Source organism: Typopeltis vanoorti, chromosome 1 (genome assembly GCF_054136105.1).
Source record: "Typopeltis vanoorti isolate ZY-2024b chromosome 1, IOZ_Tvanoo_1.0, whole genome shotgun sequence".
NCBI lineage: Eukaryota > Metazoa > Arthropoda > Arachnida > Uropygi > Thelyphonidae > Typopeltis > Typopeltis vanoorti.
Window position 1 is genome coordinate 158,557,084 of NC_143549.1, and position 14,567 is coordinate 158,571,650.

At 34.1% G+C, this 14,567-nt stretch overlaps 1 protein-coding gene across 1 annotated transcript in view; it reads left to right on the forward strand.

Annotated features, from left to right (window-relative positions):
- LOC150110579 (cilia- and flagella-associated protein 43-like) overlaps nucleotides 1-14,567 on the forward strand; it is a 609,434-nt gene that overhangs the window by 549,389 nt on the left and 45,478 nt on the right. The window contains exon 23 of the mRNA XM_090401881.1: nucleotides 8,640-8,672. Coding sequence (XP_090258007.1) covers nucleotides 8,640-8,672 — 33 coding nt within the window. The remainder of the gene's footprint in view (nucleotides 1-8,639; nucleotides 8,673-14,567) is intronic.

Genomic DNA, 14,567 nt, shown 5'->3' on the forward strand with positions numbered 1-14,567 from the left:
ATTTTGACTACTGCTACCTGCAGATCTGTACACCAGGTTTCTTGGTGATGAGATAGCTGTGGAGAGGATCCAGAGGCAAATGACCAAGATGGTAGCAGGTTTATGGAATGAACCTTATGACTACAGTTGAAGATTTGTGCAGGCAGAAAAGGGGTGATATGATTGAGACATACAAATTATTGAAAGGTTTTTACAAGATTAATTCAGAGGAAATTTTTTAGAACAGGTTTGTGGTGGGAGAACTAGGGGTCAGCCATGGAAACTGAGTAAGAGTGTAGTTAGCCAGGGTTTTAGAACTAAGTTTTTAATTGGAGAGTGGTGAATGAGTGGAAGAGGTTGCCAGAGTGTGTTGTGGATGTCATGAATGTGAATGAGTTCAAAGCAAAGTACGATAAATACTGCACAGGTATTGAATAGTCTTGACGTGATGTTTAGTGCCTCCCTCGATACGTTTAAGGACTTCATGGAGTAGCTTGTAATAATAATAATAATAGTAATAATTGTTTTTCTTAACTTGGTCAAAGGCTTTTTCATAATCTATGAATGTTAGGTCATCATCATCATCATGCATATCAAGGATTTAGGCCTAGCATGGCCTGTTCCAGCCTTAGAAGTCATCGTTGAATCGTTTAAGAGGACGTCCTGGTTTTCTTTTTCCTAATGGCTTGTATTTTAAGGCTTGTTTTGGTAATCTTTCTGTTTTCATTCTTTGAACGTGTTCCATCCATTTATGTTTATATTTTTTAATTTTTTCTATTACTGGTTCTTGGTTTAATTCTTTCATAATTTCTTCATTTCTTTTGTGATCAAATAGGGTATACTTTGCAGTTTTTCTCATAAATTTCATTTCTGCTGTTGTTAATCTTTGTTTGTCTTTTTCTTTTATTGTCCAGATTTCGCTTCCATACATTAAGACTGGTAGTTTAAAAGTATACAATACATTAGCCTGGTTTGTTTTTGAACTAGGTTTGGTTTAAATATAGAGTTAATTACACCTGTTATTTTTAAATATTTTGCAATTTTTAAGTTTATATCTTTTTCATTTTCATATGTGATTGTACATCCTAGGTAGTTAAATTAATTCACCTGTTCTAAGATCTTGTTATCTATTACTATTTTAGTTCTTGCTGGATCTTGTCCTTTAAAGGCCATAGTTTTTGATTTTTCTGTTGATATTATCATACCATAATCTTTGGATATTTCATTTAGATCTAAAATAGCTTTCTGTAGTTTATCTTCAGAATTTGTAATTATTATTTGATCGTTGGCAAAAAGGAGAGTGTTTAAGTTCACTGTAGGAGAAAGTTTAATTCCTTGATGTAACTTTTTATTCCATTTTATTATTATTTCATTTAAGTAGATATTAAAAAGAGTTGCTGAGAGGGGACATCCCTGTCGGACCCCTTGGTTTATCTCTCTCGTATATGATAGCTCGTGATTTAATCTTATTTGTATTTGATTATTTTCATATATACTTGTGATAGTTTTTAGGATATTATTTGGTATTTGTCTTTCTTTTAATATGTTAAATAATATGTTTCTTTTAACTTTGTCAAATGCTTTTTCAAAATCAATAAATGCAATATTTGTTTCTAAATTGTATTCTCTTCTTTTCTCTATTATTAATTTTAGGCAAAAGGCCGGGTCTATACATGATCGTCCTTTTCTAAATTCATTCTATACTTCTAAAATAAAGTTTTTGGAATATTTCATTAGTTTGCTATTTAAGATTCTGCTATATATTTTATAACAGGAATTTAGTATACTGTTACCTCTATAGTTTTTAGGATCATCTCTATTACCTTTTTTAAAGATAGGAATCACAATTGCTTTTTTCCATTCTATTGGGGGGATACCAGTTGAATAAATTTTATTTAAAAATAATAAGAGTCTTTCTTTGAATCTAGTTCCTGCATATTTATATAGTTCTGAACCTAGTTTATCTTCTCCAGGTGATTTTCCATTTCTTGTTTCTTTCAGGCTGATTTCTAATTCTTCTTTAGTTATTTCCTTTTCATTTTCATTAATTGTTTGTCAGTTGTCTTTTTTAAAATATTTGTCTGTCCACAATTCTGTGTAATAATTTAGAAATTCTTCTAATTTCAATTCAGTGTTTAATTTTATGTATTCTTTGGTATCTGCATTTAAGTGTTTAAAAATTTTATATACATTGGGTCTTATTTTATATAAATCATGTTCTAAATTAGAAACAAATTTGTTTCATGATTCTCTATGTCTTTTTCTGACTTCTCATTTAGCTATCGCTCTTATTCTTTTATATTCTATTTCATCTTCTAATCTTTTACTGCTTAACCATTTGTGATAGGCTTCTTTTTTCTTTTTGATTATTTCTTTCATTGTATCATCCCACATCTTCAGTTTTTTCCTTTTATATTTTTTGATCTTTCCTAAGCTTTCATTTGCTGATGCATTTAGTATCGTTTTTATATTAAGCCATTCTATTTCTATTTCTTCATTTTGTTTTATTTTGTCTAGATATTGGTTAATTCTTTGTTCATATAGCCATTGTACATTTGTGTCATTCAATAGTCTAGTTTTATAAACAAATGTTTCAATTTTTCTTTCTGTTTCTTGTTACTTGTAGCCATTTAGGTGGTAATCTTAATTTTATTTTAACAAGGAAGTGGTCACTGCTTATTTCATATCCTCTGTGAACTCTAACATCTAGTGAAAATTTTGATGTCTTTTCATTTAGTATAAAGTAATCTAATATTGATTTCCATCCTCTTGCTGCCCAAGTATATTTATGTATGTCTTTATGTTTATAGAAGGAATTCATTATTTTTAGGTTATTATAAACTACAGATTCGACAAATTTTTTACCATTCCTGTTTAGAGTGTGTTCTCCATGTATTCCTATATTATTATTAATTTTTGTGTTTCCAATTCTTGCATTTAAGTCTCCTGCTAAAATTATGTAATCGTTTTTATTTATTTTATTATATATGTTTTGTAGCTGATTATAAAAATCAATATTATTTTGTTCTCTTCCCTCTTCTGGGGCATATAAACCAATTATTGTTAAATAGCCTCTATCTATTTTTATTCTAGCTTCTATTATTCTTTCATTCCATAATTTATAATGTTTTAACTGTTTTGAAAGGGAGTTATGAATCCAAATCATGACTCCTGCTTGTGCTCTTTGGTCTCTGTCAACTCCACTGTATATCACATTAAAATTTTCAGTTCTCATGGTTCCTTTTAATTTCTTTTTTGTTTCATTATTACTGCTATTTTAAAATTTCTTTCATTTAATAATTGGTCTAATTCTATCTCTTTATATGCTATTCCTCTTACATTCCAGTTTGCTATGTGTATTATATTTTGTCGTTTCCATTTTTGTTTTACCTTTTCCATTCCAGGGTCGTTTCCTATAGATTCAATCCAATTATCTTTTTCTGTCAGCTTACTAGTAGAATTATGTTCTCCATGTCAGGGGACTAGCCTGACGATGGAATAGTTCAGTAGTAGGGCTGCTACCTTAAGGCTTCTGAACTAGCCTTCTTCTGAATTTAAACCCACAGGAGGAATAGGGTATATTGAAGGAGGAAAGAGTAGATTATAGAAGAATTACAGTATGGTTTATAGAGAGAGCATAGTTGTAAGGCCAGAAATGAAAAGACCCCGTGGTCCTCGAGTACTCTAATAGCAAATGGGTCATAAAATAAGAAGAGTTGGCTAATAAGATCTTATAGGAAAGATTAAAGTAAGTGGATCTTCCTCAAAGTAGTAGAAGGAGAGGAGATAGATCCAGCTAGGGGTCCATGGGAGTGCCGCTTCCCTTACAATCAAGATGATTGCCCCTTATGGCCCTGTTGGTCCATGAGTCCTTATTCAGTATATTCGGACCATCCCAAAATATACACACGCACGCATGTGCACACACACACATGGTGGGCTCCCCTATCCGCCACCCAGGGGACGTGCTCTCTGGGGGTTACAGGGTCCCCCGTGAGTCTGTGAATTAAATTCTCATCTTCATCAATGCAACTTCTACCCTTTCTAAATCAAGCCTGTTCCTCTAATATCAAAGTACTAGCAATAGTAGCAAATCTTTTATTTAAATTTTTAATATATAATTTATATGCCTGTATTTAATAATCTAATACCTATGAAATTTTTGCATAAACTTCTATTTCCCTTTGAAAAATTGAATATTTTTAGTCTTTTTCCATTCTTGGGATATATTGCAGATTATCCAAGAACTATTTAACAGATTAAGGAATCTTATTTTAAAAGAAATATCACTATTCTTAATTAACTCTGTGGTAATTCCATCTGTTCTTGCTGCTTTTCTATTTTTTTATTGTTGATAAAGCTTCTTCCAATTCCATCATCTCTAATAAGTCTATTTTCCTGAATTACATTTTTATTTTCTATTTCTTCATTACTAAGGGATGGATTGTGCAATAGTTGTTTGCAATGTAAATTTACTATTTGGGAAATGTTGATCAAGTATCTGAGAAAAAGCTATTTTAATACCAACTAGTTTCACCAACTTAAGCTGTTGACATTTTCAGGGTACAGGACTGATGATAGGAACTAAAGCTAACAAAACATGTTATAGACTAGACATTAACAGAATTCTAATTATAATTATAAATTACAAAACAACACTGAACGTGTGCAATACACGTGTGGCACGTACATGATTTCACTTGTTGTTGTTTAGGAACGTTTTATAGTTGGTACTAAAGTTCATTTCTTGTGTGTTTAGAGATCTAATTAGGGTCTTCCAGATCTCGGATAAGATTAAACCTTGGTTCCTATTAAGATTTTCTACAGAACGGGCAACTGTTGTGGCTTCTTTAAAAATACGAGGGCAGTAATCCTCTTCTATGTAAGGAATACAGCTTTTATTCCACTCACTGACATGGTTGGTTCTGGAGAAATGGGAAGATAAGCCCGATATATCTTGTCAGTTGTTTTTGACATATCCGATGTGTTCTCTCTGTCTTTTCTCAAGGCTTCTTGAAGTTTGGCCGATGTAACCTTAAACCACATGAGCATGGGATATTGTAAACTCCAGCATATTTAAAGAAAAGATGGAAGTCTTTTGGAGATCTTAAGAGTTTTCGAATTGTATCTTTAGGTTTAAAGGTCACTCTTATTTTATGTGGTTTGAGGAGTTTAGCAACCTTGTTAGAGGCTGTCCCCACGTATGGGATGACGATTGTGGTAACACATTGAGTGTCTTCTTGTTGTCAAGATATATCAGGCTCAGGACCTGCGCATAGTATTTTTCTTGTGTGTGCAATTAATGTTCAGTGCCTTTCCAAAAAAGTTTTTTTTTTTAATAAAGTGTGAATAAAACGAATAGGAAATGAAAAACAAATAAAAACCGCTTTACAGTATAATGTTACCTATGGATTAGTCCTGCTTATACAAATTTTTTCAAGTTATATAAATTTTCAAAATAATATAAAATAGTAATATAAAGTTAAGAGATTTATTCAAATATTCTTTACATTAATTTTGCTAAAAGGGACTTGTCTGGCTTTCATTTTAGCAAAATCCTGTTGCAGTACATCAATGTTGATAGACTGAGCAATATTATTTTCTATTGAAATTAGTGCCAAACCATTTAGTTTTTCTTGACTCATGCTTGATCGCAGGTAGTTCTTTATTAATTGTAATTTAGAAAATGTTCTCTCTCTCTCTCCCTTAGCAACTGAAACAGGCAAAGTCAGTAGTCTTCTCAATGCAATCAGTGAATTTGCAAAGAGTTCTTCAAGGTTGTTGTTATAAATCCGATTCGCCAATTATTTTGTGTCACTGATGCCGCCCTAACAGCCCGCTAATATAACAGGCTCGAATGTTGAGAAGAATGAGTTATCAGTAGTAAGCCGACTTTTAGGGCCGGACCACATGCATCCGATCCAATTAAAATTAGGATACGGCCCTTACATGGAACTCAACAATTAATCATAAGTTGATTTATGATACATCAAAAAATAAAGAAGAACTATTTTAGATATATTTTCGTAAATTTTAATCAAAAATTACAATGATATAAACGGGTCCAGGATACAATTTCAGAATTTATTAGTTCATTCCAGGAAGATCTGAAGGGGCCCGAACAGAAGACGACATACATTCATAATTATATGTACCATTCCATACCATTCGTTGTTCGTTTAAACTCTTATCTCATATTTTTTGACATCTTTTAGGTGCCTTTTCTTCTGCGGCGCCTGTGTATATTGCACACTTCGCACACGCCACCAGCCAGGCCTGATTGGGCTTATCTTCCCATTTCTCCAGAACCAACCATGTCATTGAGTGGGATAAAAGCTTATTCCTTACATAGAAGAGGATTACTGCTCTCGTATTTTTAAAGAAGCCACAACAGTCGCCCTTCTGTAGAAAATCTTAATAGGAACCAAGGTTTAATTTTATCCGAATCTGGAAGACCCTAATTAGATCTCTAAACACACAAGAAATGAACTTTATTACCAACTATAAAACGTTCCTAAACAACAACAAGTGAAATCATGTATGTGCCACACGTGTATTGCACACTTCTGTTAATGTCTAGTCTGTAACATGTTTTGTTAGCTTTAGTTTCTATCATCAGTCCTGTACCCTAAAGATGCCAACAGCTTAAGTTGGTGAAACTAGTTGGTATTAAAATAGTTTTTTCTCAGATACTTGATCAACATTTCCCAAATAGTCAATTTACATAGCTTCTGAGGTCAAGAAAAAATATTGTTTAATAAGTTGTTTGCAATGTTGTATCCATTAGTCTTTTGACATTCCTGAAATATCTGCTACTGCTTTTTCTGATTTATTCAAATGTTTCATTAATTTAAAAGCAATGTTTTGGTGGCCATATTGATCATTTTCAGTATTACTAATAAATCTATCCCAAGAATCTTGATGAGCTTTTTTTACAAATTTTTTGGCAATATTTCTTCTATTTCTATCAGCATCTAGTAATTCTGGGTGTTTGTTTTCACAAGTATAGCATGTAAACGAATTTTTAGTCCTTTTATCTTTTGGTCTTTGTTTTTGTTCCAAGAACCTCTTCTGCTGTTTGTTTTATTAATTTTCTTATATTTATCCATGCTTCATTTATGTCAGAAGAAACAGGAATTTGAGATGAGTCACCAAGTCAATCAGTTTTGATATAGATTCGGAATACTATCTTCCTCTAGTAGGTAAGTTTTGTAGTTTCATTTTACATTTATCTCTTCTTTAGATTCTTGTGGATTTTGTAATTTCCATTTTGCTTGTATTGCTATGTTTGAGACTATCAGATAACAATCTTAACATATATCATTGCCTCTACAAACTGTAGTGTCTCTTACTTGTGAAGATACTTTTTGTTAATGATTGTAGTCCTCTGGTGCTCCAAGTATATTTATATTAGTCTCCAAGTATATCTTTTTTCCTGCAAAATGTGTTTGTGATTTTTAATGCATAAAAGGATGTAATGCATGATAAAATTATGAAACGTATGAAATAAAATTATTGAGAACAGTGACTTGCCCATACAAGAAGTCATATCCCACATAGGTACTTAGAAATGAAATCTAGATAACCTGCCTGGAGAACTGCTATGCAAATGTTGCATGAAACCTTTGATATCAGAGCTTGGAAACTATATACTCGCGGAAGTATTCCTCTAACTTATATGCCACTATTCCTTATCCATCTGCCAGACTAAAGGGTCCAAGGCATCTGTAGTCCACTTAACCAGATATGGATAGGACATGGGAGATGCAAACAGATGCTCCATATATGGAAATGGACTGAACTCTCCATACTGTTATTGTTATTAACAGCCCTGTGTTTCTTCATCCGGGAACTTATATGGCCTTCTTTTATGTTAAACCTGATGCTTTATTGCAGATTTAGAATTTAGTTGTTAAAGTATGATACCAGTCTGCCCAGTTAGCCTAGTGGCTATGCGTTTTGTAACCATATGCCTGGGGAAGGAGTATCCTAGGTTCGATTTCCGTCGGTGACGTGAGGAGCTGAAGGATCTTTCTCAGCCATAGCCAAGTTAGCCGGTTTTGGGCATGAACACTAAGGTTTTTTCCCCCAGTTTATCCTGAGGTTTTTCATCCCACAAAGCAGGCAAACCAGTCTTGAGACTACTGACTCAAGTAGTCTCAAGACTGGTTTGCCTGCTTTGTGATTTGATGAAAATCTGATGATGATTTGATGAAAATTTGATGAATCTCAAGACTCAACACCACTGACAAAAGATATACTAGGGCATAGGGCTGACCCTTATCCTGTGAACGGTTTGAGGTCCGATGATTTATAAACCTGGACACCACAAGGTAAAAGAGGGGAAAGGAAGATGAGATGAGATGAGAAGTATGACACCTTTTATGTTTTACGTAATGGTTCCTTCTGGTTATTCTTTTATCATTTTCTATATGTATATAATTTGCTAAATAATAATCAGTGGATATTGTGGATATTATGGAAATATATATTAAAAAATAAAATATCAACTTAATTATAGAAAAACAGAACATTACAAATGTATTATGTAAAAATGACCTTATGTTTGATTATTTATTTATTTAATGCCCAGTTTTCCCAATATATTGATAAAATATTTTCTTTTATCAATATAGTGATTTTAAATATTTTATTTACAGTTAAGGAGACAATATGCTGAAGAAATAAGAGAGGTGAGGTTTTTTCATTATATATTTTAATCCATATGCATTTTGTATTTCCAAATGCAATTTTTTAAATAATGCAATTATTTAAAAAAATCCATTGAATTTTGTGACTCACGCTCGCTAATCTGTTATTTAATCCTATTGATTGCAGTTTTATGTCACAGTCTATCAAAGGCATTTGCAAAATCTAGATATTCTACTGTATATTCATGTCTTTCACTAAGGCACTTGTTGCTGTATTGTAATATGTAGGTTAACTACTCTGTTAAACATCATCTCCCTTAAACACTCCCATGAGAACAATACAGAGAATCTTGCTGCTTCTGGTTCTTGTATATGCCAGCCACCTCAAGACATTACCACAACTCCAAATATATAGTGCACTGTAATTTGAAGCCTGTATAATTGCATATAATTCTATAATTGGAATAGTTTTACACCTCAGCCTACTCCTTTGAGATTTGCCCATTACAATTCTATAGCTGCTTGTTAAACAGTTTGCTGAGACCACTACCATTTTCAGTGAGTTATATGCCATTTAACTTTCTTCCAGTGAATTAAATTGTACTTTGATATTTAGCACAATATAAAATCAAACTGGAAACAGTAAGTCGAAAAATAATATTGTAATGTCAAAATGAACTTGAAAAAGGTTTACAATAAATTTTATATTTTGTTTAAAATGAATTGTAATAAAAAGAAAATTTTAAAGAAAAAGAAGCACCTTTTTTTGTTGACAGATTATGAAAAGTGAATAAATGAAAGCATAAAAGATATGGTTGAAGATGTCAAAATTTTGCAGGGTGATTTGGATAGTTTGGAGGACTGGGCTAAGGTGAATGGATGTCAATTTAATGTGGCAAAATGTAAGATTATGCATTTTGGGGTGAAAAGATTAGCAGCAGTATACCACATTGGTGGAACTGTGCTCTAGGAGATTGATGAGGCCAGGGATTTCAGAGTGTTGGTGGATAGGGAGTTGAAGTTTAGGGGGCACATTGCAAAAGTGGCTAAATCAGCTCATCAAATCACTTGGTTACTGAAGAATACTTTGATGAGCAGAGACAAGCAAGTTATTGTTCCTCTGCCTTGATAAGACCCCATCTAGACTATTGTGTCCAGATTTGGGCACCTAGGGTTTCTACTTGATGGGGAGGAGGTGGAGAGGATCCAGAGACGAGTGACCAAGATGATAGCAGTTCTATGGAATGAACCTTGTGAGAACAGGTTGAAGATTTGTGAGTTGCAGAAATTGGTTGATAAGTGTAAGAGGGGGTGATATGATTGAGACATTAAAATTACTGAAGGGTTTTTATAAGATTAATTCAGAAGATATTTTTGAGAATAGGATTGGTGGTGGGAGGACTAGGGCCATCCATGGAAACTGGGAAAGAGTGTGGTTAGCAAGGGTGTTAGAGCTAGGTTTTTTACTTGGAGAGTTGTGAATGAGTGGAATAAGCTGCATAGTCTGTTGTGGGTGACATGACTGTGAATGAGTTCAAGGCGCGTTATAATAGATACCATGTGAATGTTGAATAGTTGTTCTTGACATGATGTTAGGGCCTCCCTCAATGAGTCTAAGGACTCCTTGGAGTTGCCCGTAATAATAATAATAATAATAATAATAATAACGTGGATGATGAGGTGGCAATATTATTATTATTATTCTGAGTCCTCTCATGCAGTCAAAGACTCATTTAGGAGGTTGCTTTGTCATACACACAGCTCATCATACATTGCCTTAAACACATTAAATTATCTGCAGACACTATACTCTCAGGCAAGGCATTCCAATCATTCACAACTCTGCATCCAAAAAAAAAAATTGCTTCTTGTTCACTCCCTGGTTCACATGCTCCGTATACAGCTTCCAGGGATGACCTCTTGTTCTACCTTAATCCTCCACTATTTTATGAAAAACCTCCTCAACATTGATCCCATAAAAACCCCCTTACTAACTTGTATGTCTCTAGCATATCACCCCCTCTTCCTCCTATCCACTGAACTCTGTAAATTACATCTTCTCAAACTTTCCTCATATTCAACATTTAAGAGATCAGGAAATGGCTTAGTCAAATGCCTCTAGACATTTTCCAGCATCTCTTCATCTTTTTCAAAACCAGGTGACCAGATCTGTGCGCAGTAGTCCATATGTGGCCAAATCAGAACCAGAATAGAACCAGAATCTCCTTACTTCTACAAGTCAATGTCCTCCGCACTATTCCTAGACATTGTGTGTCCTCACAATTTTGGCAGTATGTTCTCTATATTTTATATCCTAATACACCATCACCCCAAGATCTGTTTCCCCAACCTTGAACAATATATCCCCACCAAGGGAAAATTCTTCATTCCATCTTTGTTTCCCAAATTTTAAAATCTTACATTTTGTAACATTGAACTGTCATTCCCACTTCCATACCTATTCACTCAGTCTATTCAAGTTTTCTTGTAAGATCCCTACATCTGCTCTACATAGGTTGTCACAACTTTGCATCATCTTCAAACAACTAAATATCCCCATTCAAATCTTCACCAATATCATTAACATACTGGTTAACCAGCGATGACCCTAAAACAGACCCCTGAGGCACACCACTAGCGACTTTCATATTCCGAGGTATTGCTCCCTCCATACAACATGCTGATAACTATCAGATAATCAGCCTTCAGTCCCACACTAGTTTAATATCCAACCCCATGCACTCTAATTTGACTATCAACTTATCATATGGTAATCTATCAAAAGTCTTTGCAAAATCTAAGTATACTACTACTGTGTATCAATCTCCTTAGTCCCTCCCTTTGATGGACAGCAAATCCATGCCATCCTGGTTCTCACCAACCTCTCCAACACTTTAACCAAAACAAGTGATACACAGATAGGCCTATAATTTGATGCATGAGTTCTGTCACTTTCCTTATGAAGCAGCACAATCTTGCCTTCCTTCCACTCCTTTTGAAGTTGAACCATTGCAAGACTCATATTAAACAAATTTGTTAAGGTAGATGCCAGCTCCCTTGCACATTCCTTCAAAATACGGATGATATATTATCAAGTCCCACATCCTTATCATTTCTCCATATACCACCAGCTCGCTTACAGTCAATCTCTCCTCCTCATCATCAACAATTGCTCTCAAACTCTCTATGATGTCACATTCCTAAGAATGAAAGACCTTTATGAACTGCTCATTAAAAATCCCAACTATATCCTCTGCAGCAGTTGGTCTTATACCATTTTCTCCAATCATTGTCATCCTTCCATAATCATTCTTTTTTTTTTTGTTGTCTACATATCGAAAAAACTCCATAGGATTCTTTTTGACTTCATTAGCTAACTGCTGCTCATACTTCACTTTTGCTTCCTTTACCAACCAAGTCATCCTCCTTGCCTGTTCTTTGTAATCCTCATGGAACTGAAGATTATGTTGTCTCCATATTACCTGATTCTTCAGTATTGCATGCATAATCTCTTTATATTCATCCATTTCACACCTACCTTATTTAACCTTCTGACACTTTGAATATCTTTAGACATTGCTTCTGCTAGATCGTTCTTGAATATCCCCCAAGCTACATTGATCATTCTTTCCAGCGCCATCTACTCATTCCATGCTACACTTGCAAGCTGTCTTCTGAGCTCTTCATAATCACCACCCTTGTAGTTCCACATATACCCTTTCCTCACGTAGGTCCTCACACTGCTAGCAATTACCTGGGTAATCATTCCATGGTCGCTCTCGCCAACTGGAGTATGATTTGACACCTCATTTATAATAACATCCTCTGATGAGGTGATCAAGACTCTCCTTGCATGTGCACTGTTATATACTGCCTGAGGTAGTTGTCTTCCAGTTGCAATCTCATCATCCTAGTCAATATTGCCATAAGTATAATCACCCAAAACGATCAACCTTTTCTTATTTGCTTGGCTAATTTGATTATACATTTCATGGTCACTTCCATCCACATTACCAGGTCTAGAACAACATCCAAGTAAGTATTTTATTCTGTTCACTTCTATCTCACAATATATTGCTTAAAACCACCGTCACTATTTCCCTCCTGCATCTCTACAATGTATGGACATAACTCTTTTTCTATCATGAATAACACTTTCCCCCCTTCCCTTTTTACCATTTCTATTGTCACAAAACATATCTTACTCTTCTTTCTTGCAATCTTTCTATTCTTTGTCTGAATCAGAAGATTCAACACCTGATTTCAGATTTGAAACAGATAACATCTTTCTTGTATTACATACTCAGACATCTTTACACTATAAGAAAATTGGATCTTTTAAGAGTTTGGCTTTTATTTCTCATTTTTCATTAAAATGGTAATGTTTTATTATCATTATTATTATATTATTATTGTTAATAATAATTTCAGACAATTGTACACCACGGTGCTTGACTGCACGAAGGAAGATTTTGATTCGAATCTAGTTGTCGACTAGAGGAAATTTATCTAAGCCTTTTTTCGACCAGTTCCCGAGTTTGTCAATCTCTGGCATGAGAAAGCGGGTTTTTTCTCCCAGAAACTTGGGGTTTTCATCCCGTAAACTCAAGAAAATCGACCGTAGAACCCACATTATTTTCAGACATGAAATATATTGTGTTAATTAATAACGGAAAAAACTCATGTACAAAGATTATTTAATAGTATAATTTTCGCCTGTGTGTCACAGGCATCTTCAGTACATATTAGCTCAAATTAAACAATAACTGACAATTCCAAAAAGTGCCACCTAAGTAGCTGGTGTAAGATAACTACAAAGGTCAATAAATTTCCTAAAAAAAAAAAAGTTTAGTTATCTTACACCAGCTACTTAGGTGGTGCTTTTTGGAATTGTCAGTTATTGTTTAATTTGAGCTTAATATGTACTGAGGATGCCTGTGATACACAGGCAAAAATTATACTATTAAATAATCTTTGTACATGAGTTTTTTCCGAGACCACGAGATGGCGGCACTTGTTGAGCCGTCTCTCTTTACTGCGTGCCGCTAAATTAGTGATAGCCTTGGGCCAGCTGTCTCTGTTTGGCTGCCAGTGGAGATTGAACTGCCTACTCAGTCTCCAAAAGTTAGATAGGGCTAAACGGCCTCGCCTACTCCCTACTTGGGCATAAAAAGGCATCAGCTGATTTTTTTTTTTTTTTTTTAGACTTCCATCTAATGAGAGGTACACACTGTCACACATACACATCTCATCAAACCATACCTTAAACTCATTTTTCATGTTCACATTCACTGTACTCTCAGGCTTTCCAATGACAAACTACCCTCTATACCCCACACCCCATTTCCACACAATCCCCTTATACCGTTCATTATTATTATTATTATCCCAAACCCTATGGAGTCACAGATTCATCTAGTAGGTCCCTTTTGCCATACAAAGGGTGGGTGGGGGGGGGGGGAGTCTGAAAAGTTCTGATAGACACTTAGAACAAAAATGATATTAAAGCAACTGTGTGACTAAAAGAAAGAAATAATAGCAGCAAAGTTATGAAGGTAACTTATGTTATTTTCTTTTATCCTTGTATGTTCTTTTTTGAGGTTATATCAGTTCCTTTTTTATTTTATTTCATGTGAGAACTAGAGATAATGTAAGAGCATACATTTAAAGAAATAGAACAGGAATAAGGATTAAAAGCAAAAAGACAAAAATGCCACTTGCATAAAATATTATGCAAAAACATAAAATATCAAATTTCACTCATCCAGTGACTAATATACTTTAAAGCTTCATTACACTACATTAGATCTTCTTGGGTCCATATATTATTATTATCTATTAAGCAGCATTGCAAAAGATGATCCATGGTTTGTGTTTCACCATATGAGCAACTGTCACTGTCTGTGTAGCCACATCTGGCCATATTCTGCTTTGATC